Source organism: Phacochoerus africanus, chromosome 1 (genome assembly GCF_016906955.1).
Source record: "Phacochoerus africanus isolate WHEZ1 chromosome 1, ROS_Pafr_v1, whole genome shotgun sequence".
Classification (NCBI taxonomy): Eukaryota; Metazoa; Chordata; class Mammalia; order Artiodactyla; family Suidae; genus Phacochoerus; species Phacochoerus africanus.
In genome coordinates, this window is record NC_062544.1 from 214,953,655 (window position 1) to 214,977,472 (window position 23,818).

The 23,818-nt window shown below is 38.6% G+C and overlaps 1 protein-coding gene across 1 annotated transcript in view; it reads left to right on the forward strand.

The window, feature by feature from the left end:
- The window catches only part of LMLN (leishmanolysin like peptidase), a 56,906-nt gene that overhangs the window by 23,303 nt on the left and 9,785 nt on the right, over positions 1-23,818 (forward strand). Inside the window, exons 8-15 of the mRNA XM_047790365.1 lie at positions 107-201; positions 5,338-5,455; positions 6,816-6,923; positions 12,203-12,279; positions 13,768-13,878; positions 18,357-18,489; positions 20,147-20,306; positions 23,491-23,621. Of these exons, the coding sequence (XP_047646321.1) occupies positions 107-201; positions 5,338-5,455; positions 6,816-6,923; positions 12,203-12,279; positions 13,768-13,878; positions 18,357-18,489; positions 20,147-20,306; positions 23,491-23,621 (933 nt within the window). The remainder of the gene's footprint in view (positions 1-106; positions 202-5,337; positions 5,456-6,815; positions 6,924-12,202; positions 12,280-13,767; positions 13,879-18,356; positions 18,490-20,146; positions 20,307-23,490; positions 23,622-23,818) is intronic.

Below are 23,818 nucleotides of genomic sequence, written 5' to 3' on the forward strand. Positions count from 1 at the left end.
TTTTATGTGGTTATGTCAGAGTTCCCTTTTGATAGTGGCATGTTGCAATGTCTATAATCTGACTTGATATTTTTCACTGTGAGATGTTTTGAAATTTTTCTTACAGGGTTTCTCTGCTGGGCTGTTTGCATTCTACCATGATAAAGATGGAAATCCTCTAACTTCAAGATTTGCAGATGGTCTCCCCCCTTTTAATTATAGGTATTTGTTGTTTTTGTTCTTGTTCTTATCTTTTAGGAGGGCGCTGAGACCAGAATCTGAGAATCATAGCATAAGTGCCATAAATAATTATGGCTTTTTGGCTCTAGCCTAAGAAGATTGTGTATCCTATCTTATTAAAACAAGATAGAAAATGTTGTTTAGTGTCATCTTTCCACTTTACAAATGAACAATTGAGTTGGAGAAAGCTTAAGTGACTTATCCAAAGAGCCAGGACTCTTCTTGTTAAGCCAAGCTCTTTTCCACCACTCTGTAGCTTACATTACTTTATAGGATAGTCAGGCCATGGGAAAATGTAGATTGGTTCAAGTTTGGTTTATTAATAATTATTGCGTATACATGGCAATATTTACGTGTTAACTAGTGTTTTATTTAGCACATGATGTTAGCAGTGATCTAGAGATTCAGGACCTAAAAGAAATAACACCAAGAAATACTGAAAAAACTTATCAAGAATTTTATGCAAAATATCAGTCACAGAACTATAACCATTTGCATGCATTATATAAAAAATCAATCTTGGAGTTCCCGTCATGGCACAGCGGAAACAAATCCAACTAGGAACCATGAGGTTGCTGGTTCGATCCCTGGCCTTGCTCAGTGGAGTAAGGATCCAGCATTGCTGTGGTGTAGGTCGAAGACGCGGCTGGGATCTGATGTTGCTGTGGCTGTGGTGTAGGCCGACAGCTGTAGCTCTGATTCTACCCCTAGCCTGGGAACATCCATAGGCCATGGGTATGGCCCTAAAAGCAGAAACAAAAAAGACATGTACATGAATATTCATTGCAGTTTTTTTGTTTTGTCTTTTTTTTTGTTTTTAGGGCCCCACCTGCGGCATATGAAAGTTCCCAGGCTAGAGGTCGAATTGGAGCTATGGCTAGCAGCCACAGTTACAGCCACAGCCATACAAGATCCAAGCCACATCTGTGACCTACCCCACAGCTCACACCAATGCTGGATCCCCGACCCACTCACTGAGTGAAGCCAGGGATCGAACCGGCATCCTCATGGATTCTAGCTGGATTTGTTTCTGCTGCACCACTACAGGAATCCTCAGTTTTGTTTTTAATAAGCAAAAAATGGAAACCATTCAAAGGTCCATCAATAGAATAATTGGCAAATAAATTGTGATATATTCCTATAATTAAAAACTACAAGGCACTAAAAATGAACACATTATTCCTCTATGTTACAACATGTATGAATACCACAGTTATAGGGTTGAGCAAAAGAAGCCAAAATTCAGTTGTATGGAATTTAAAAACAGGCAACGAGAAGCTTCTGCTGTGGCACATTGGTTAAGAATACGACTGCAGGAGTTCCCATTGTGGCGCAGTGGAAACAAATCCAACTGGTATGCATGAGGATGCAGGTTTGATCCCTGCCCTTGCTCAGTGGGTCAAGCGTCTGGTGTTGCTGTGAGCTGTGGTGTAGGTCGAAGATGAGACTTGGATCTGGTGTTGCTATGGCTGTGGCATAGGCCAGTGACTAGTGCCAATTTGACCCCTAGACTGGGAACATCCATATGGGTGTGGCTCTAAAAAGACAACAAAAAAAATTAATTCTCAGAACTCGTTCACTTTATCTTTTTTCTTTTCTTTTCTTTTTTAGGGCCAGACCTGAGGCATATGGAAGTTCGTGGGCTAGGGGTTAAATCGGAGCTGCACCTGCCAGCCTACACCACAGTCACAGCAGTGTGGGATCTGAGCAGTTTCCTTAACCCACTGAACGAGGCCAAGGATCAAACATGCATCCTCGGAGCTCCCATAGTGGCTCAGTGGTTAATGAATCCAACTAGGAACCATGAGGTTGCAGGTTCAATCCCTGGCCTTGCTCAGTGGGTTGATCCAGCGTTGCTGTGAGCTGTGGCGTAGGTTGCAGACATGGCTCGGATCCGGCGTTGCTATGGCTCTGGCGTAGGCCTGCAGCCACAGCTCCAATTTGACCTCTAGCTTGGGAAACTCCATATGCTGAGTGTGTGGCCCTAGAAAAGGCAAAAAAGACCAAAAAAAAAAAAAATGCATCTTCACCAACACTATGTTGGTTTTTTGTTGTTGTTTTTTGTATATTTTACTTTAATAAGTCCAAAGATCTCCATCTAGGTACCTAGAAGTTAATAAATATTAAACCAAGTAATAGAAATTCATAGTGTGGCCCAACAGGATCACCGGTATCTCTGGAGCTCTGGGATACAGGTTCAATTCCTGTCCGGGCATAGTGGGTTAAGGATCTGGCATTGCCGCAGCTGTTCCAGCTCAGATCTGATACCTGGCCCGGAAACTCCATGTGTCATGAGGCAGCCAGAAAGTTTAAAAAACAAACGGATAGTAGTTTATTCATCATAATTTTTTTAAGAGTTATATATGAAGAAACAAAATTCTAATGTAGAAATAGATGTTTTACTTCCTAGATTGTTTTTGCGTGTTTGGTGGTAATGGGTAAGTCTACTCTTTCCTGAGAATTGCGGTCTTTATGGGAAACACATAAATGGTGAGATAGATGCCGTCTACATAGTGATGTAGGTGAGGAGGAGAGAGCTCCTACATACAAGAACCATTGTTAAGCTGATAGTTTGCAGTGCTTTCTTACATTTGTGATATTCCTCTAGAGTAAGGAATCTTGCAATATAAGTGGAGACAATAGAGTGATAAATTCCGGTGTTAGACATAGAAAGAGAAGGATTTGGCCCTAACCTATGTATTTGGAGAAATCATTAATCTTGAAATGTGAATGATGAAAAGGATATTGGAGTTATTAATAAAGTAAAACCTGTTTATTTTCTTGCTGGCTTTGTTCACTATGTTTGTTTGTCTTCTCAGGGCCATACCCATGGCATATGGAAGTTCTCAGGTTAGGGGTCCCATTGGAGCCACAGCTACAGTAGCCACAGCCATGGCATTGCCGGATCTGCGCCATGTCTGTGACCTACACTGCAGCTCATGGCAACACTGGATCCTTAACCCACTGAGCGAGGCCAAGGTTGGAATCCATGGATACTAGTCGGGTTCATTACCACTGAGCCACACGGAGATCCCCTGTTCACTGTGTTTCAACATTGCTTGCAAAGGAGAAAGAAAAGGAATTAAGAATAACCTCTGTAGGAGTTCCCACTGTAGCACAGTGGGTTGAGTACCTGATTGCAGCGACGTGGTAGCTGCAGAGGCTCTAGTTTGATCCCTGGCCCAGTGCAGTAGGTTAAAGGATCCAGCATTGCTGTAGCTGGGGCAGCATAGGTCACAGCTATGGCTTGGATTCAGTCCCTGGCCCGGGAACTTTCATTTGCCATGACTGCAGCCTTAAAAAAAATGATATATCATTGCAAAAAATTTTTTTTCATAAAATAGTGGTGGGAAAAATAGCCTCTTTGTAGTCTGCTTTATTAGTGAGAATGTGAGATTCATGGGTTCAGTGGTAGAATTAATCCAGGAAGAAAATGATAGAGGTTATAGGGAAAAATAAAAATTGATGTTCATTAAAATTTTATAAATAAATGTAGCACTTTCATAGTAGTGCTTTTATTTTTGCAAGATAGATTCCACAAAATGAGATTTTTGGTTTTAGTTATCTTTTTATTTCACTTATCATACTTTTGCCATACAGAAAAGTTGTTAAGTTTTATTTTATTAAATTCATCTATTTTTCCTTTATTGCTTAAGGAAGTTTCTTCTGCATTCCAAAAATTGTAATAAACATATTTTCTTAAATTTCTCCTTGTAAATTATTATTTGAATTTTTTATGTGTTTTACCTTTAATCTATTTGGAATTTATTTTTGCTTCATGTATTTTGGGGTTCTTTTGTAAGATACAGACATGTTGATAATTATTATGTGTTCTTGATGGATTGATCCTTTCTTCATTATAAAATTTCCTTCTTTGTCTCTGATAACAATTTTTGTCTTAGTCTATTTTGTCTGATATTAGTAAAACTGTTTCAGCTCTTTTTTGAGTACTGTTTGTGTGGTATATCTTTTTAATCTTTTTATGTTCAATCTATTTCATCTTTGGATCTAAACTCTGTCTCTTGCAGACATTTAGTTGGATCATATTTTTGTTTTGTTTTGTTTTTGATGCATTCTGCCAGTCAATCTTGCTCTGCTCTGCCTGGCTGCCAGGTTACTGGTTTTCACCACGATTGCGGGTCCTTCGTTTACAAGGCTGCCACAGAGCTGGAGAGAGTATGTGGGAAACCACACAAAGCTTACTGTTCTTACAGAGATTCATCCATTTTTCTTAAAGAAGTATTTCCTGGATTTCTAGAAGCCTTTGGTTGATTTCCAGAGTTCTAAAAAAAGTTGATGTGACCAATTTTGATATTTTTCTCATTACTTTCATGAAGTGGAGACTTTTCAGAAGTCCTTACTCTGCGATTTTGACTGACATTTATTCAGAATTGTATTATATGGGGCAAAATAGGAATTTAACTTTATTTTTTTCCTGGATGGATAACCAATTTTACAGCGTAGTAATCAGTAAATTATACTTTCCCACTAAATTAAAATGCCACTGTTTTTATTATGTTTTCTTATATACAGTACTTGGATATGTCTCTGCACATATTTTTGTTTTATCTAGTAAATTTTTTGAGAGGAAGTAATTCATTTTCATCTTAGTCAAATATTAACTGTTTGAACTTGGGCAAGTTATTTCACCTCTCTAAGCTTCTCTTTATCTGCAAAATTGTGATGATAACTTCATAGGTATTAGAAAGATCAAATCAGAAACTGCTATCAAATACTTTCTTACTCTTGGTATATAGTAAGCTCAAATAATCTTTTTTTTTTCTTTTTAAGGCTGCACCTGCAGCATATGGAAGTTCCCGGGGTAAGAGTCCACTGGAGCTGCAGGGGCTGGCCCATACCACAGCCACAGCAATAACGGATCCAAGCTGCACCTGCGATCTATGCCACAGCTTTTCACAATGCTGGATCCTTAACCCACTGGGCGAGGCCAGAGATTGAATCTTCATCCTTATGGATACTATGTCTGGTTCTTAACCCACTGAGCCGCAATGGGAACTCCTCAAATATTTTAATTTCATAATGATTTTCATAAACACTTGTACATTTAAGAGGTGGTGAATTTGCAAAAAGGATTGCTTTTTTATTCTTTAATTGCAGTCTTGGATTATATCAATGGAGTGATAAAGTAGTTCGAAAAGTGGAGAGATTATGGGATGTTCGAGATAATAAGAGAGTTCCTCACACTGTGTATCTGCTGGTAACACCTCGTGTTGTTGTGAGTATTACTGAACTTCATATCTTATGAGCCTCTTTTCATTCATTATGGTCCTTTACTAATCATTATTGTTTTAGAATTTACGATTAAATTGCAAAGCCTATGATAGGAAACCTAATATAAAGGCAGTATGGTAAAGCTACAGGCCAAGAAAAATCTGAGGAAATAGAAATTTGGCGGTGACTCATACCCACTGTTTTAGGTTGTGATACCAGCAATCTGTTGTGATACCTCTTGGGATCACAGTACTATTTGCATAATTGCTGATCATTTCATTTGGAGTCTATTTTAGTCAGGTTTCTCCAGAGAAAGAGAACTGACAAGATGTGTTGACAGAGAAAGAGCTAGAGAGATTTACTTTAAGGAATTGGCTCATGTAGTTGTGGAGGTTTAGAAAGTCCACATTGTGATGAGGTAGGCTGGCAAGCTGAAGACTCAGCGAAGAATCGCAGTTTGAGTCCAAAGGCAGTTGGCTGGTGGAATTCTTTCTTGCTCAGGGGTGAAGTCGTTTTTATTCTATGAAGACCTTCAACTGATTGAACCGTTTATGTTATGAAAAGTGACTGACTTAGTCTACCAATTTAGATGTTTAGCTCATCCAAAAACATTGTCACAGAAACATTCAGAATAATGCTTGATGAAATATCTGGGTACTGTTGGAGTTCCCATTGTGGCTCAGTGGTTAACGAATCTGACTAGGAACCATGAGGTTGTGGGTTTGATCCCTGGCCTTGCTCAGTGGGTTAAGGATCTGGCGTTGCTGTGAGCTGTGGTGTAGGCCGGCAGCTACAGCTTTGATTAGGCCTCTAGCCTGGGGACCTCCATATGCTGCAGGAGCAGCCCTAGAAAAGGCAAAAAGACAAAAAAAAAGGAAAAAAAAAATCTGGGCACTGTGGCCTAGCCAACTTGAACATAAAATTAATCATCACATCCGTTCTCCTTTCCCCCTTCCTTGACTTCTGAACTTTTGCACTGCTCTTGGTTATTTCCCATCCATGGAGATCTCTACCTGAAGGACAAACAAAACCAAATGAATAAAATTGTTTTCAAATGAACAACTTATTTTTCTTACAAAGGCTATGTCCATAATAAGAGGAATTTACACAAAAGTTGCTAATGGCAATCATAGTATATAACTTCTTTGAAATATATATGACTTAAAGGAAATAGCAAAGAAAAGTGTGACTGTCAAGATATTTTATTCAATTATATTAAAAACCACATTTTTAAAAGACAATGTCTCTTCTCACCAAAATGATTCTTTAATGGTTATTTTATGACATCCCATGTGATAAAGAGTTTGCCATTAAGTTATTTTACTTTTTGTCGGGTTTATTTATTTTTTTCTTCTGATTCTTAGGATGAAGCACGAAAACATTTTAACTGTCCAATCCTGGAGGGAATGGAACTTGAAAATCAAGGTGGTATGGGCACTGAGCTCAACCATTGGGAAAAGCGGTTATTAGAGGTCAGTTTATTTTAAGATTTTACTAGACAAGTTTTCTCTTTATTAAAAGAAATTTATTTTATTTTATTTTATTTTTGCTTTTTAGGGCTGCACCTAAGACATTTGGAAGTTCCCAGACTAGGGGGTCGAATCAGAGCTGCAGCTGGTAGCCTATGTCACAGCAACATGGGATCTGAGCCAGGTCTGTGACCTACACCACAGTTCACTGCAACACTGGATCCTTAACCCACTGAGCAAGGCCAGGGATCAAACCCACATCCTCATGGATCCTAGTCAGGTTTGTTTCCACTGTGCCACAACAGAAACTCCCAACAAAAGGAATTCTTACTTGACTTATTCAAACATGTAATAGGTTATAAAGTAAAAAAATCAAAGCCCCTTTTCAGAATTCCCTCTGTGGTACAGTAGATTAAGAATTCAACAATAGCAGCGTGGGTCAATGTAGAGGCGCACATTTGCTCCCTGCCCCGGGGCAGTGGGTTAAAGGATCCAGCATTGCCATAGCTCCGGCTTAGATTTCAGTCCCTGGCCTGGGAATTTCCACATGCCATGGATACGGCCATAAAAAAGAAAAAGTCCCTTTTCTCATTTTGCTCTCCAGAACCACTTTCCAGATGTAATCACTATTTACATTTTTAAAAATATCCTTAAATCACTAAGTTTTTTTTAATGTCAGAGATGTTAGGTAGGTAGATAAACAGATACACTAACATAGTTTTTTTTAAAATAGATTCATACATTTATGCAACTTTTTTCACTTAATGATATGTCTTAGACATCTTTCCAAGGAAATATAGGTACTTCTGCTGTAATACAATGTATGCTTTCCTAAGAAAACTTATTCTTTGGAGTTCCCGTTGTGGCTCAGTGGTTAACTAATCCAACTAGGAACCATGAGGTTGCGGGTTTGGTCCCTGGCCTCGCTCAGTGGGTTGAGGATCCATCATTGCCGTGAGCTGTGGTGTAGGTTGCAGACTCGGCTCTGATCCCTCGTTGCTGTGGTTGTGGCATAGACCAGCGGCTACGGCTCCCATTCGACCCCTAGCCTGGGAACCTCCATATGCCGCGGGAGCGGCCCAAGAGATTGCAAACAAGAAAAAAAAAAAACAAAAAACCTCATTCTTCAAAATCAAACACCAAAAATAACAAGGCTTGTGGGAAACACAAATACCAGGGTATTAACAAAAACAATGTCATAATAAAAGTACTCGCTCAGTTTAAAGACATCATATTTCTGATAAATAAACCCCTATATTTATTCTAGTATTTCTTTACCTTATACAACAGCAAAATGCAATGGTAGATAGACAGGAGACTATAAATCTGAATAATGGGGCAAGAGTAAAAAGTACAGAGGTTAGAGAACCATGCAGCAAGCAGATCTAAGACAGCCTCTGGCCATACTGAGCCAGTTGGAAGGATGTAGAGCAAACAGGCATGCTACACAGCAAAGCATTCCTCTGCTGCTGTGTCCGGCTGTCTTAGTATACTTTGTCTTTAGCTGGTTCTGCTCCATTGCACCAAACATTAAAATCCAGGGAGAAATCTTTATGAACAAACATGATTCCATCTTATACTGACGTCATTCCCTTGTTTACCAGTCTCTCATGAGCTCACTCACTTTGCAGAAATACATGCACTAGGAGAATACTGTCTACTTGTATCTGCTTATTTTTTAATAGCTACTTAGTATTATGTGGATATCACAACAGTCCCTTGTTAATGACAGCTATGTTTTACTTTTTTTTTTTGTCTTTGTTGTTGTTGTTGTTGTTGTTGTCGTTGCTATTTCTTGGGTTGCTCCCGCGGCATATGGAGGTTCCCAGGCTAGGGGTTGAATCGGAGCTGTAGCCACTGGCCTATGCCAGAGCCACAGCAACGCGGGATCCGAGCCGCGTCTGCAACCTACACCACAGCTCATGGCAACGCCGGATCATTAACCCACTGAGCAAGGGCAGGGACCGAACCCGCAACCTCATGGTTCCTAGTCGGATTCGTTAACCACTGCGCCACGACGGGAACTCCCTGTTTTACATTTTTTATCTTAAAAATGTTGTAATGAGCAGTTTATATCTGCAGTACCTTACACAAGTGGCATTCCTGTAGGTATTCTTATGTTTAACTAAACAATTGAATTCGTAAGACCTAAACAGCTGACACTGAAAAAACTAATATTAGAATGATACAGGAAAGAAAGTACAGCATGCCAGCAAAGCAGAGTCAGGCATTTCTCTTGTGTGCTATATGGTAGTGTATGGGCTATCATCTGTGCTTCTCTCCCACTCCCTCCAGCTCCAATACCATAAGCACAAAACCTTAACAGAGGGGTGCAAGAACCAGCCTGGCTTAAAAATATTATGTCCCAAATAAGAACTAATATCCTGTAGTTCCCACTGTGACTCAGGATAACGAACCTGACTAGTATCCATGAGGATGCGGGTTCAGTCGCTGCCCTTTGCCCTCGCTCAGTGGGTTAAGGATCCTGCATTGCTGTGAGCTGTGATGTAGGTCACAGATGCGGCTTGGATCTGGTATTGCTGTGGCTGTGGCCTAGGCTATCGGCTGCAGCTCTGATTTGACGTCCTAGCCTGGGAACTTTCGTATGCCACAGGTGCGGCCCTAAAGAAACAAAAAGAACTAGTATCTTTGTAAACAAATTCATAGACATAACTTCCAGATGCCTGTAAGTGACAATAGCCATAAGAGTCACTGTTCACAGAGAAGTTCCAAACTGTGGCTTACTAACAGGTATTCATGTTCATTTACTGTAATCCCAAGTCCAGGGGCATATCAGGTGTCCTTAAATCTTGTTGCCTGGTAATATGGTTGACATTCCCCCTTTGTTAGGTTTCCAGGGAAGCAGAACTAAAAAGTTAACCTAAGGTCAAATTTGTTTACGTAGAAAGAGGAAGGATAAATCTCTGGAAGTGAAATTTCTAGGTCAGAGAGTATGGAGATATATGTATGTATATAAATTACACACACACACACATGTAATTTTTAAAGCTCTGTTTAGATAATTAAATAGTTTCAGTTTACATATATCATGATCCAGGTTAGAAAACTTATGAAAACAGTGAAATTAATGCTTGTGTTGACCATTATTATCTAGGTGACCACAAAGTAACAGTGATAGAAACTTAAGTAATTACAAGTTTGGGATTAACATATACACACTACCATATATAAAATCGATAATAATCAAGGGCGTACTGCAGAGCACAGGGAACTCTACTCAATACTCTGTAATAACCTACATGGGAGAAGAATCTGAAAGAATAGATACTACGTATATGTATAACGGAATCATTTTGCTGTATACCTGCAACTAACACCACAGGTCTGTGGTGGCCCAGTGGGTTAAGGATCTGGCACCATCACTGCTGTGGCTCAGAGCACTGCTGTGATGCAGGTTTGATCCCTAGCCTGGAAACTTCTGCTTGCCATGGGTGTGGCCAAAAATATAAATAAAATAACATTTTAAAAAGGAGGAGTTCCCTTGTGGCACAGTGGGTTAAGGATCCAGCATTGTGACAGCTGTGGTACAAGTTTGATCCCTAGCCCAGGAACTTCTGCATGCCATGGGCAGAGCGGAAAAAATTTTTTTTTTAAAGAAAATATATGCATTTGTTCAAGGTGTAAATAAAAAAAAAACTTAAGGAAGACATGTATACTTACTTCTCACATGTGAATTTCGGTTTCTTTGTTTTCCTTAAGCAGTTTTTTTAAGTGATTCCCTTAGAAAGCTGTAGAGTGGCCGGAAATGAAAATTTATTTACTTTTCAATGAAAGACTTGAGAGTAGTAATTTTATTAATTTCATAACTGCTGTCTTTCTCTGAAATAACTCTGTGTCCTTGAACTCTTTTTTTAAAAGATGATATTAAAATACTTGAGGAATTCCCTGGTGGCTCAGTGGGTTGACAATCCACCTTGTCACTGGTGTGGCCTGGGTTCAGTCCCTGGCCTGGAAATTTCCACATGCCATTAAGTGCAGCCAAAAAAGAAAAGAAATGAAATATAAAAATACTTGATAGAGTTCTGTGGTGCAGCAGGTTCAGTCCCTTTGCATATCATGGGTGTGGCCAAAATAATTTAATTAACTAATTAATTAAATACTTGGGATGACCATTCAGTGTTCGACATAAAGATTAGAAAAATAATCAGAGCTTCCCAAAAATAAAATATGCTTCCTTAAGAGACAGTGAGTTCTTACCATCAGGTAACCTCTTGGTAGGAATTTTATCATATGAATTAAGACAATGTGTAGATAGGAGTTCCCATTGTGCCCCAGTAGAAACATATCTGACTAGAATCCATGAGGATGCAGGTTCAATCCCTGGCCTCGATCAGTGGGTTAAGGATCCACCGTTGCCTTGAGCTGTGGTGTAGGTTGCAGATGCAGCTTGGATCTGATGTTGCTGTGGCTGAGATGTAGACCAGTGGCTATAGCTCCGATTTGACCCCTAGTCTGAGAACTTCCTTATGCCCCAGGTGTGGCCCTAAAAGGACAAAACAAAAAAAAAGGTAATGTGTAGATAGCCAGTCTTGATATTTTGAGTCCCTCATGCAGCTCCTTTGATCCTATGATTCTGTAATATTTGTTTTGTATATTAATATGTGTTTTTGTGATCACAAAGTATAGAGTGTTGGTTGTAGAAGAATTTTCTTTGTAATTCAGACAAGTATTCCTCCTCCCCCCATCCCCAATTATCTGGGTATTTGTCTCAACTACCCAGTGGGTTAAGGGTCGTATACACGGCTCAGATCCTGCTTTGCTGTGGCTGTGGCATAGACTGGCAGCTGTAGTTCTGATTCAGCCACTAGCCTGGGAACTTCCATATGCTGCAGGTGCGGCCCTAAAAAGCAAAAAAATTAAGTATATATATAAATAAAATGTTTTGTCAGCTTCTCACACTTTCAACATTTTTTTTTTCTTTTTGGCTTTTGTCTTTTGAAGGCCACACCCGTGGCAAATGGAGTTTCCCAGGCTAGGGGTCAAATCAAAGCTGTAGCTGCTGGCCTATACCACAGCCACAGCAATGTCAGATCCAAGCTGTGTCTGCGACCTATACCACAGCTCATGGCAATGCCAGATCCTTAACTCACTGAGGGAGGCCAGGGATCGAACCTGTGTCTTCACGGATGCTAGTCAGATTCATTTCTGCTGAGCCACAAAAGGAACTCTCAACATTTTAAATATATATTAAGTAATCATGGAAATAATTGGGAATTACAGAGAGTCCAACCTTCTAATTAAAATCTGTTGGTGATTTTCAGAATGAAGCCATGACTGGGTCTCACACTCAAAACCGAGTCCTCTCTCGAATCACTCTGGCGTTAATGGAGGACACTGGGTAAGACAGATGTGAGAATTTTATATGAATCATTTATTAAAATGAAATGAATGTTAAGATTACTATTGAGATGGAATTCCTCGGTGACACAGTGTGTTAAGGATCCAGCATTGTCACTGCCGTTTTTGAGTTGCTGCTATGGCACAGGTTTGATCCCTAGCCCAGGAACCACTGTATGCTCTGGGCGCAGCCAGGGGAAAAAAAAAAAAAAGATTACTATTAAGATGAAATGAATATTAGCTAAGAAAATCTGACATTTTACACTGAAGTGAAATATACCTATTTTTCAAATTTTGTGCCATTAGGTGTCCATTACCTATACCAACTCCATTCATTCATTCATTCAATAAATGTTTGAGATCCTGAGGTATAGTAATGAATAGAACAAAATCCTTGGCATTATAAGATTTTTTTTTTTCGTAAGTAGAGTTCATGCTAATATGAAGGAAAATCTAATATAAACAACTTTTTAAATTGTAAACGAGGTTGGTTATGTATAGATTCCTGGTTTTTAAAGCAGTAGAACTGTCTCATAAAGCAGTAGAACACTGTTTTAGTTTCTGGGCCGGGATCGAACCTATGCCAAAGCAGTGACAGCAGAAAAACTCTTTAGTTTTTCTTTTCTAAAACTGATAAAAGTCGGTTTTCTGCCTTTGATTTTGTCAGGAAAGTAAATCAAGGTGATTTTTTCTGGAACCAGAACTTTTTTTTTTTGGCTGTGCCTGCATCATGTTAAGTTCCTGGGCCAGGAATCAAACCTGTGCCGCAGCAGTGATCCAAGCAGCTACAGTGACAGTGCCAGGTCCTTAACCTGCTAGGCCACCAGGGAACTCCAAAATTAGAACATTTTAATAGTATTCTTTTGTCTTATTATAATAGCATAATATTTAGTCATAAGCAGGGTCTGTATTGATAGACTATCACAAATTTAGGGAAGCAAGAAACTAGGGCCAGATGGATCAGATTAGGTAAAGGCTAGCCAACTATAATTCTACTTTCCTTGCTTAGTTTACTCCCTTCTCTCTTTTCTCTCATTCACTTTCTGTTTCTTTGCCGTTTTCCCCCTTGTCTCACACCTCTAACCATTTTCTGCTCTGTGATTTCTATCATCTTTGAAAACTACAATGGGAACATGGTTTGGTTTTTTTTTTTTTTTCCAAATATAAAGCACCCTCAAGTACTCACATTTCCCTCAAGACTGAAGTTCCCCAAGATTGGGTTGTGATGATCTTTCTACACCTATAAATGTAATAAAACTCATTGGGTACTAACATTTAAAAAAATTAAAAAATTTTTAAAAGACTGAAGTTCCCCAGTCCCTGAAGCAGTGGTCCTGTGCAGCAAGGGTTTTGTGACTAAATGCTCATCTGTTCACCAGAATCCTTTTTGAGGTCCTAGTTTGCTCATTGTTGAGATTAGTAATTGATGTGCTGGAGTTGTTTTTTAAATGACAATAGTAAAAGTGCTTTGTTTGGATTATTTCCACAGCTGGTACAAAGCTAATTACAGCATGGCTGAGAGGTTGGACTGGGGCCGAGGAATGGGCTGTGACTTTGTCAGGAGGAGCTGTAAATTCTGGATTGATCAGCAAAGACAAAAGTAAGGATGCATTTTCCCACATAACATCTTTGATAACACAGTCTAGTTCTGATTTTCTTCTCTATCTGCAGCCTAAGATATTCCTATTTTCAAAATGTGGTCTGAACAGTTTAATTTCAAAAGGTGTAGAAAATTGTCTTTCGGAGTTCCCATCATGGTGCAGTGGTTAACGAATCCGACTAGGAACCATGAGATTTTGGGTTCGATCCCTGGTCTCGCTCAGTGGGTTAAGGATCTGGCATTGCCGTGAGCTGTGTTGTAGATTGCAGACGTGGCTGGGATCCCGCATTGCTGTGGCTGTGGTGTAGGCCAGTGGTTACAGCTCCGATTAGACCCCTAGCCTGGGAACTCCATTTGCTTCGGGAATGGCCCTAGAAAAGGTAAAAAGACAAAAAAATAAAATAAAATAAAGAAAGAAAGAAAGAAAGAAAACTGTCTTTGGTGCTTTGTGATAATATCCTAATTAAGTAGCCAGTGTTGTTTTAAAACATATACCAAAAGTGTTGTTTTAAAAACATATACCAAAAGAACATATAAACATATACCAAAAGAATCTACAGTATGAGAGTAGAGCTATAAAACATATACCAAAAGAACATATAAACATATACCAAAAGAATCTACAGTATGAGAGGAGAGCTATAAAACATTTCTTTAGCTTATAATTCATAAATATATATATTGCAAAATTTTTGCATAGTCTAGCATTCTTTATTGTTGTCTTCAAGGAATGTACTCATAAATATAGATGCAACTGTTGATTCAGTATCAAAAAGTATACAGGTTCTTTTGTATAGTGGTTTGCTAATCTGGATGCGTAACATAATTACCTAGCAAGCTTTTAAAACATATGGTCTCCAATGTTGGGGAGAATACACATATGAGTTTATATATTTATGAATGTATATATTTTTAAACCTGTTAAGGTAATTATAGATTCACATACAGTTGTTAAAATATGGAGATCCCATGTACTCTTTATCCAGTTTCCTTGATTGGTCACATCTTGTAAAACTCTAATACAATATCACAGCTGGGATATTGATATTGATACTGTCTCATGTGGATCACCACAGGGAGCTCTCCAGTTATCCTTTGGTAGCCATACCCACTTCCCTCCCAACCCATCCCCTCCTTAACCCTTGGAAACTACCAATCTGTTCTCCATTTCTATAATTTTGTCATTTTAAGAATGTTATATAAATGGACTCATACTGTATATAACCTCTAGGGATTGGGTTTTTTTTTTTTTGTCTTTTTAGGTCCACATCCACCTCATATGGAGGTTCCCAGGTTAGGGGTCAAATCAGCTGTAGTTGCCAGCCTGTGCCACAGCTACAGCAACACAAGATCCAAGCCATGTCTGTGACCTACACCATAGCTCATGGCAACACCGGATCCTTAAACCACTGAGCAAGGTCAGGGATCAAACCTGTGTCCTCATGGATACTAGTCAGATTTATTTCCACTGAGCCATAATCTGAACTCCAACTTTTAGGGATTGTTTTTTTTTCCCACTCAGCATAATTTCCTGAGGAGTCATCCACTTGTTGGGTATATCAATGGTTCGTGCATTCTTTTTTTTTTTTTTCTTTTTCTTGTTTTTTTTAGGGCCACACCCAAGACATATGGAATTTCCAGACTAGAGGTTGAATTGGAGCTGCACTTGCCAGCTTATACCACAGTCTTGGCAACATCAGATCCAAGCCACATCTGGACCTATGCCACAGCTTGCAGCAACACGAGATCCTTAACCCACTGAGTGAGGTCAGGGATCGAACCTGCATCCTCATGGATACTAGTCAGGTTCTTAACCTGCTGTGCCACAATGGGAATTCTAATAGTTTGCTTGTTCTTATAGCTGAATAGTATTCCGTGGTATGGATATACCACAGTTTGTTTAACCATTCACATGTTGACATCTGGGTTGTTTCCAGTTTTTGGCTATTATGAATACAGCTGCTATCAACTTTCATGCACAGGTTTTTGTGTGAACATAAACTTTCATTTTTCCAGGATAAGTGCCTAGAAGTACAGTCACTGTGTCATATGGTAGTTGCACATTTAGTTTCGTAAGAAACTGCCAAACTCTTTTCCAAATAGCTATGCCATTTTATATTCCAACAAGCAATGTATGAATGATAGTTTCTTCACATCCTCACCAGCATTTGGTATTGTCAGTATTTTTTATTTTAGCTCTTCTGAAAGGTAGTTGAGATATCTCATTGTGATTTTAATTTTCGTTTCCCTAATGGCTGGTGATGTTGAAAATCTTTTCATGTACTTATTTGCTATCTGCATATCCTCTTTGGTGAGATGTCTCTTCATGTCTTAAGCCAATACAAGTTTTAATCCTCTTAATAGGGTTTTTGTAGAGCAAAAGTTTTTAATTTTGATGAAATTCCGGTTATCAGTTTGTTCTTTTATGAGTCATAACAATGCCTGGTTCCTGTCTTCAAACATTCTTTTTTTTTTTTTTTTCTTCAAACATTCTAATTGAATTGGTATGAGATACAAAGTGGGCATGGATATTTTAAAAAATCTCTCTAGGAGTCCCCATCATGGCTCAGCGGAAACAAATCTGACTAGCAACCATGAGGATGCAGGTCCGATCCCTGGCCTTTCTCAGTGTGTTAAGGGTCCGGTGTTGCCGTGAGCTGTGGTGTAGGTCACAGACACGGCTTGGATCCTGCGTTGCTGCAGCTGTGGTTTAGGCCAGTGGCTACAGATCCTATTTGATCCTTAGCCTGGGAACCTTCATATGCCACGGGAGTGGCCATAAAAAAAAAAAAAAAAAACTCTTTAGATGTTTCCAACATGCAGCAGAATTTGAGAACAACTACTCTAGCAGATCAGGTTGTAGTACTGGAGTTAACTCGCTGTCACAAGCACAGAAATATCTGCAGGTGCTTCTTTCCTCTGCTCACAAGCAGCTTTTCCCATAGAACACTTACAGCTCAGATGTCAGACTCCCTAGTGGAAACTACAAGCAATTCAAACTGCTTTGAGACCTCACCCCAGTGAAAAAAGATAAGAATAATGTCTTGGGAGTTCCCATCGTGGCTCATCGGTTAACAAATCTGACTGGCATCCATTAGGACACAGGTTCAATCCCTGGCCTTTCTCAGTGGGTTAAAGATCCGGCATTGCTGTGAGCTGTTGTGTAGGTTGCGGATGCGGCTTAGATCCTGAGTTGCTTTGGCTGTGGTGTAGGCTGGCGGTTACTACTCCAATGAGACCCCTAGCCTGGGAACTTCCATACGCCTTAGGTGCAGCCCTAAAAAAAAAAAAAAAAAAAAAAGACATCTTCTTCAGCACATAAGTACCTGTAATCAGGTGTGTCTGTAATGGGCAAAGCTCTGGCCCTGGAGAGAGAAGTTAAAGTCCCAGCTCTGTCGCTCATCAGCTCCTTGACTGTGGGTAATCCAATTGTCTTAGATTTTTTACTTGTCAATAAAATGAAGACACTAGTTCTACTCTACTTTATGAGACACTGATACCCTGAATAATGATGTTACATTCTGTTTTAAATTTCTGTTAATCATAGAATGCCAAGTAAAATGTATATGATCTGGCCATTCAGGATGGTTGTTTACTTGCTCTCTGTACATTCCCCTGCTCAACCAGTCCCTGTTTCACTCACATGTCTATTCAGTCCTCCTAATTATGGGGCTTAAGCAGTAACTGCCTATGTGCTTGCTGCCATCCCAGCTGCTGGTTTCCCTGGTAACTGAGAAGCCAAGCTGACATCCCTTCTCCTATATAAATAATAGCCCCTTTCTCCCCTGAGTAGTGAAGATTGCTGCCTTGTCCTGCTGTCTGCTGTACAGGATGGGGAGTCACTCCAGGATCCTTTTGTTTCATAAATGTAAGATACCCTGTCCAATAAACCACTGATGTCCCCGTTGCTATCTCCAGGCTCTTTCCATGTGGAGGCTTATGGGCCCTACAGGGTGCAGCCCAACAAGTGGAATAATTTAACATCATATTATTCCCAAACATTGGTCCTTAGTTTGAATGCATCACAGTCACCTGGGGAAATGTTTTTTAAAATAATATAAAAATAAAATACAAATCCCCCTTCCATTTCTGGGAATATGTACTTTTTCCTGTTCCTCCTCCTAAGTACAACTAAAATCCTTAGATATTATAAGTGAAACAAACACAAGAAGACTCTGAAAGGAAGAGAGAAGGCAGACTGATTAGTCCCAAGTTCCTCCATTTTACTGGCAAAAGTAGAGAAGAAGATAAATAGGATCTTATTTAAAAACAATGAAATAATATATCTGGCATTAATCTCTCACACCTACATTAAGCATTTCCTTTACCTTTTGAAGAATAGTAAGTTTGTAACTTGATTTAGCAGTTAGTTTTAAGGTATAAGGGCATAGTGAAATTGTAATGGAAAAGACAAATTAGAATCAACTTGGAATATCTTCTTCAGAGTTTGATGCCATCATGTTTATCTTTGTGTGCAGGAGGCAGGTGCTGAGCCCTTACTGTGACACACTCAGAAGTAACCCATTGCAGTTAACTTGCAGACAGGACCAGAGAGCAGTTGCAGTGTGTAATTTGCAGAAGTTTCCGAAACCTTTACCTCAGGAGTACCAGGTAACACTTACTTGGGGCACAGTATCAGGAATCAACCTTTTAAAAAGAAGCCTCCATTTGAAATAGACAAGTGACTTCTCAAGTTTTTCAGTTTATAAGGCTCAATTTGATTTCTGTAATTTAGAAAGAAACTGGAGAATTCCTCCATTTCTTTATAACCAATGTGTTAATCAGTAGCAGTTAATTAGTACCTAGAAATGCCCTGCAATGGTGGTAAGAAACATTTAGAATGTTTATTTTCATCTTTTTTTTAAAACTGCTTGTATTTTCTTTTTAATTGTTTCCAAAGTCTTCGTCTTTAATTTACACTGAAAACAAGGTTCTTTAAAAAAAGTAACTGAAGTACTCTGATCCAGTTAATTAGAAGGCTTGGAAGTTCTGCTTTAGAAATTTTGCCTAATGGGATCTAAAAGGTGAGGGAAATGGTCCCACACGTTCATTCTGAATCTCTGATTTGACCTTCAAGATTTTGTCGATGTAGCTATCTCTAAAAAAGCCTCTGCTCTGCCTGCCTTTGACAAAAGACCCATTAGTTAAAATGATACCTCAGAAGTGAATTGAAAGTGATTACTGGAGTTCCCCTCGTGGCTCAGTGGTTAATGAATCCAACTAGGAACCATGAGGTTGTAGGTTCAATCCCTGGCCTTGCTCGGTAGGTTAAGGATCTGGCGTTGCCGATAGCTGTGGTGTAGGTTGCAGACGCAGCTCGGATCCCTAGTTGCTGTGGCTGTGGTGTAGGCTGGCAGCTACAGCTCCCATTCGACCCCTAGCCTGGGAACCTCCATATGCCGCAGGAGCAGCCCAAAAAATGGCAAAAAAAAAAAAAGTGATTGCTGCTAAATTTTGAGCTTCCTACATATGTTTGTTTGTTTTGTTTTTGTTTTTTGTTCTTGTCTTTTCAGGGGCACACCCATGGCATATGGAAGTTCCTGGGCTAGGGGTCAAATTGGAGCTGTGGCCACCGGCCTACACCACAGCTGATGGCAAAGCTGGATCCCTGACCCTCTGAGCGAGATCAGAGATTGAACCAGCATCCTCATGGGTACTAGTCGGATTCGTTACCACTGAGCCACAACAGGACCTCCCTGTTTTATAACTCCTTCCTCCGTATGTTTATGACCTTGCTGAGTGTTCAGTACTGTAAGAGGCCACTGTATTTCTAGGCTTAGTAATAGAATTCAGTGAGTTGATGTAAAATGTCAACTCTTTAAAATTTATCTGGTATTTTGTTCCGTTGGTGTTTAACGTATTTCATATATATGATCTCATTCATTTTCTCATGGTGTTTTCAAGTTTGTCAAAACTGCATATAAATTAAGCCTCCTAAAAATTCTCAAAGTACATTATATATAAAACATCTTAATTCTATGGATTAGTTTTGTGAGCTCTTAAAACTCTTCCTATTCATCCTTTTAAAACACCAAATTTGTCATCAAAAAAAAAATCAAATTTGTCATCTAATACAAATCTTAGACTAATTTACTTACCTTGTTTATTTCTTAAACTACAACCACCCTGAAATTCCCGTCTGTATGAAAAAAATAGATTACTTTTTTGCGTTAAATAGCATTATAGGGTTGCCATACATTTCCTGTGCACTTTGATTATATAGAATGTGTCTTATTTTCCTGCCTTCCTAATATTTCTTTCCTCTCAGTACTTTGATGAACTCAGTGGCATACCCTCGGAAGATTTGCCTTATTATGGTGGCTCAGTAGAAATTGCTGACTACTGCCCTTTCAGTCAGGAATTCAGTTGGCATTTAAGTGGTGAATATCAACGCAGCTCAGATTGTAGAGTATTGGAAAATCAGCCAGGTTAGTAGTTTAATGAAGTTAAATGTTATATACATATTAAAAGTATTTGTCACCAATGTAAAATAGTGGTGAAGGGCACAGACCCTAGAGCCAAATCGTCTGAGTTTGTGTTATGTTTCCACAGCTCTCCATATGTTTGAAGTGACTTGTCTGCACCTCAGTTTTCTCCTGTATCCAAAGAGGATAATACCTATCTCATAGAGTTGTGAGATTAAATGAATTAATATAATAAGTGCTTAGAATTATGACACACAGAAAGGATTGTTGGCTATTAGATATACTTGCACATGTGTGTATACACGCATAACCACTTAGTAATACCTTACATCTGCATGACACTTTTCATTTGCAAAGCACTTGCATTTTTATCCTTTCGTTCTGTTCTTCTAAAAAACCTAAAAAGAGTCCTAGAGAGGATATTATTGAATTTCTCCAATGAGGGAAGAGATACTAAATAATACAGTTAATTGATGTCAGGGCAATATCCTCCAATGCAGAGCTCTTTTTATCATAATAAGTATCCTATTTTCTCCGCTCCTGAGGAGTGTACATTTTGTATAATTTATTTATTTATTTATTTATTTATTTTGCTTTTTTTTTAGGGCCATGCCTGTGGCATATGGAAGTTCCCAGGCTAGGGGTCGAATCAGAGATATAGCTGTTGGCCTATGTCACAGCCACAGCAACATGGGATCCAAGCCATGTCTGTGACCTACACCACAGTTCATGGCAACACCAGATCCTTAACCCACTGAGCAAGGACAGGGATCAAACCCGCATCCTCATGGATACTAGTTGGGTTCATTTCCACTGCGCTACAAAGGGAACTCCTATTTTGTGTAATTTGGAAGTAATATGTCATTCTCCAAATATCAGAATAATGCTCTTGTCCCATGATTAGTAAGATGTATTGCCATCTTGTTTATTCCCTTTTAATACATATAAATGAACAGGTCATCAAAGATATAAACAGTATGCCAATTGGATATTCAGCAATAATAGTTAGAGCTCATACTAATCACCTTTGCAAACAAAATGTCCTCATGTCTGATTTTTTTTTTCTAGTCCTCAAAATTTTTAACCTAGCCCTCTTCCTTTCCGCCTTATTTGATACCTTTATTACAGAGTAAATCATTTAAAATTTAAATTTCCATAATGCTTTTTCTTTTTATTCTTTAACCTGACAGTTTTAACTGGGTTTGTACAGCATTTTTTTACATCACTTATCTGCTTAATAAATATCTAAACACTGTGATGGAACATAATGGAGGATAATGTGAGAAAAAGAATGTGTGTGTGTGTGTGTGTGTGTATATATATATATGTATATGACTGGGTCACTTTGCTATACAGTAGAAATTGACAGAACACTGTAAATCAACTATAATGGAAAAAATAAAAATCATAAAATTAAAAAAATCATAAAAATAAAAAGGCATAACATTCTAAAAAATCTAAAGGCTTATAACTACTCAGCAGTTCCATGTTAAAACAAAAGAAATGTACATATCCGTCAATTATGGGTTTCCCAAAGATACAGTATCATATTGTATTTTAAAGCTGGAGTTGGCAAATATTTACTATGAAGAGCAAAATGGGAAATATTTTAGGCTTTGTGGGTTACATAGTCTTGTTGCAACTTCTCCGCTCTGCTGTTAGAGTGTGAAAGCAGTTATAGATAATATGTAAACGAATGAGTATGGCTGTGTTCCAATAAAAAAACTTCCTTTATAAAAACAGGTAGCCCTCAGGATTTGGCCTGAGGGGTTGGCCTGATCTCTCCCCCACCTTTTTTGGGACACTGATCACTGTGTTTTTGAAGACTTTGAAATGATTAACATGTGTTTTGAATACTTTGAAATAGTCATAAATAAAAGAAATACAAAGTTCGGTTTTATTGTTTTACACTTTTTTGGCTTATACAATTAAGGTTTTTCAAAACTGTCATAAAATTCTTATCTTTCAAAATGGGCTGATGCTTTGAAACTTATTTTGTTAAGTGTAAAGAGAGAAAATTATTCCTAGAGCTTCATTCTTTTATCCATGAGCTATTTAGAGATCATTTAATCTACCCCATACCTCTCTGTAGGTTTGTGCTTAGTCTAAGACTAGATCAGCCTATCAGTTATGGACTTCTAGGAGATGGCTTAAGTTAAAAATATAAGAACATTTTGCAAAAGTTGCAACAGCTCCCCAAAGTCTTCATTATGTAAATCGCTTGGCCTCATCTTGTCATGGGTCGCCTGGGAGGTGACTCTTATTTAGGCCACCATTAAAGGTGATTTTTTTTTAGTGCTGTTTCCTCTATATAGTCTACTTAAATGCTTTAGACTCAGTTTTATGTCTTGATTTTGATATAATAATTTTCTCCTACTCATTCCTTTATTGAGAATCCAGTTTGATTTTGGAACCATCTTTCTCTTGATTTTCTAATTGAGTATTTCCATGAAAAAAAAATTTTTTTTTTTGTCTTTTTAGAGCCTCACCTGCGACATATGAAAGTTCCCAGGCTAGGGGTCTAATCAGAGCTGCAGCTGCTGGCCTACATCACAGCCACAGCAACACCAGATCTGAACTGCATCTGTGACCTACACCACAGTTCTCGGCAACACCTGATCCTTAACTCACTGAGTGAGGCCAGGAATTGAACCTGTATCCTCTTGGATACTAGTGGGGTTCGTTACCACTGAGCCACAATGGGAACTCCAAAACATGTTTGTTTTTTAAAGCAACTTTTTTTTTGGCTTTTTTTTTCTTTTATTGAAGTATGTAGTTGCTGTACAATGTTATAGAAGGTGTAGGTGTATAATATAGTGATTCACAATTTTTAAAGGTTGTATTTCATTTATAGTTGTTCTAAAATATTGGCTATATTCCCAGTGTTTTGGAATATATCCTTGTAGCTTATTTATTTCACACATAGCAGTTTATACCTCTTAATACCCTACCCCTATGTTGTCCCTCCCCACTTCCCTGCCCCACTGGTAACCACTAGTTTGTTCTCTATATGTGTGAGTCTGCTTCTTTTTTGTTATGTTCACTGGTTTGTTGTCTGTTTTAGATTCCATATATAAGTGATATCATACAGTACTTGTCTAAAGCAACTGATAGGAATGGAATGCTTTGATTTCTTATTCCTTGAGCCCAGAGTCAATTTTTAAAAAACTTTTCTGATTTGCTTCAGACCTTTTTAAAAACTACGGTGCTGAAAAATATGGCCCTCATTCAGTTTGTCTAATTCAGAAATCAGCATTTGTCATGGAAAAGTGTGAAAGGAAGCTGAGTTATCCGGACTGGGGGAGTGGATGCTATCAGGTAAACCATATGATTGTTAATAATTATGCCAAATATTATATAATTATATCTTACCGTATGGTTTTTATATTTTAAAATACATTTTACATTTTTATATAGTTAATTTCTATTGCTTAATACTTCAGTTTATTTATTTTTGTCTTTTTAGGGCCATACCTGCAGCATTTGAAAGTTCCCAGGCTAGGGTCAAATTGGAG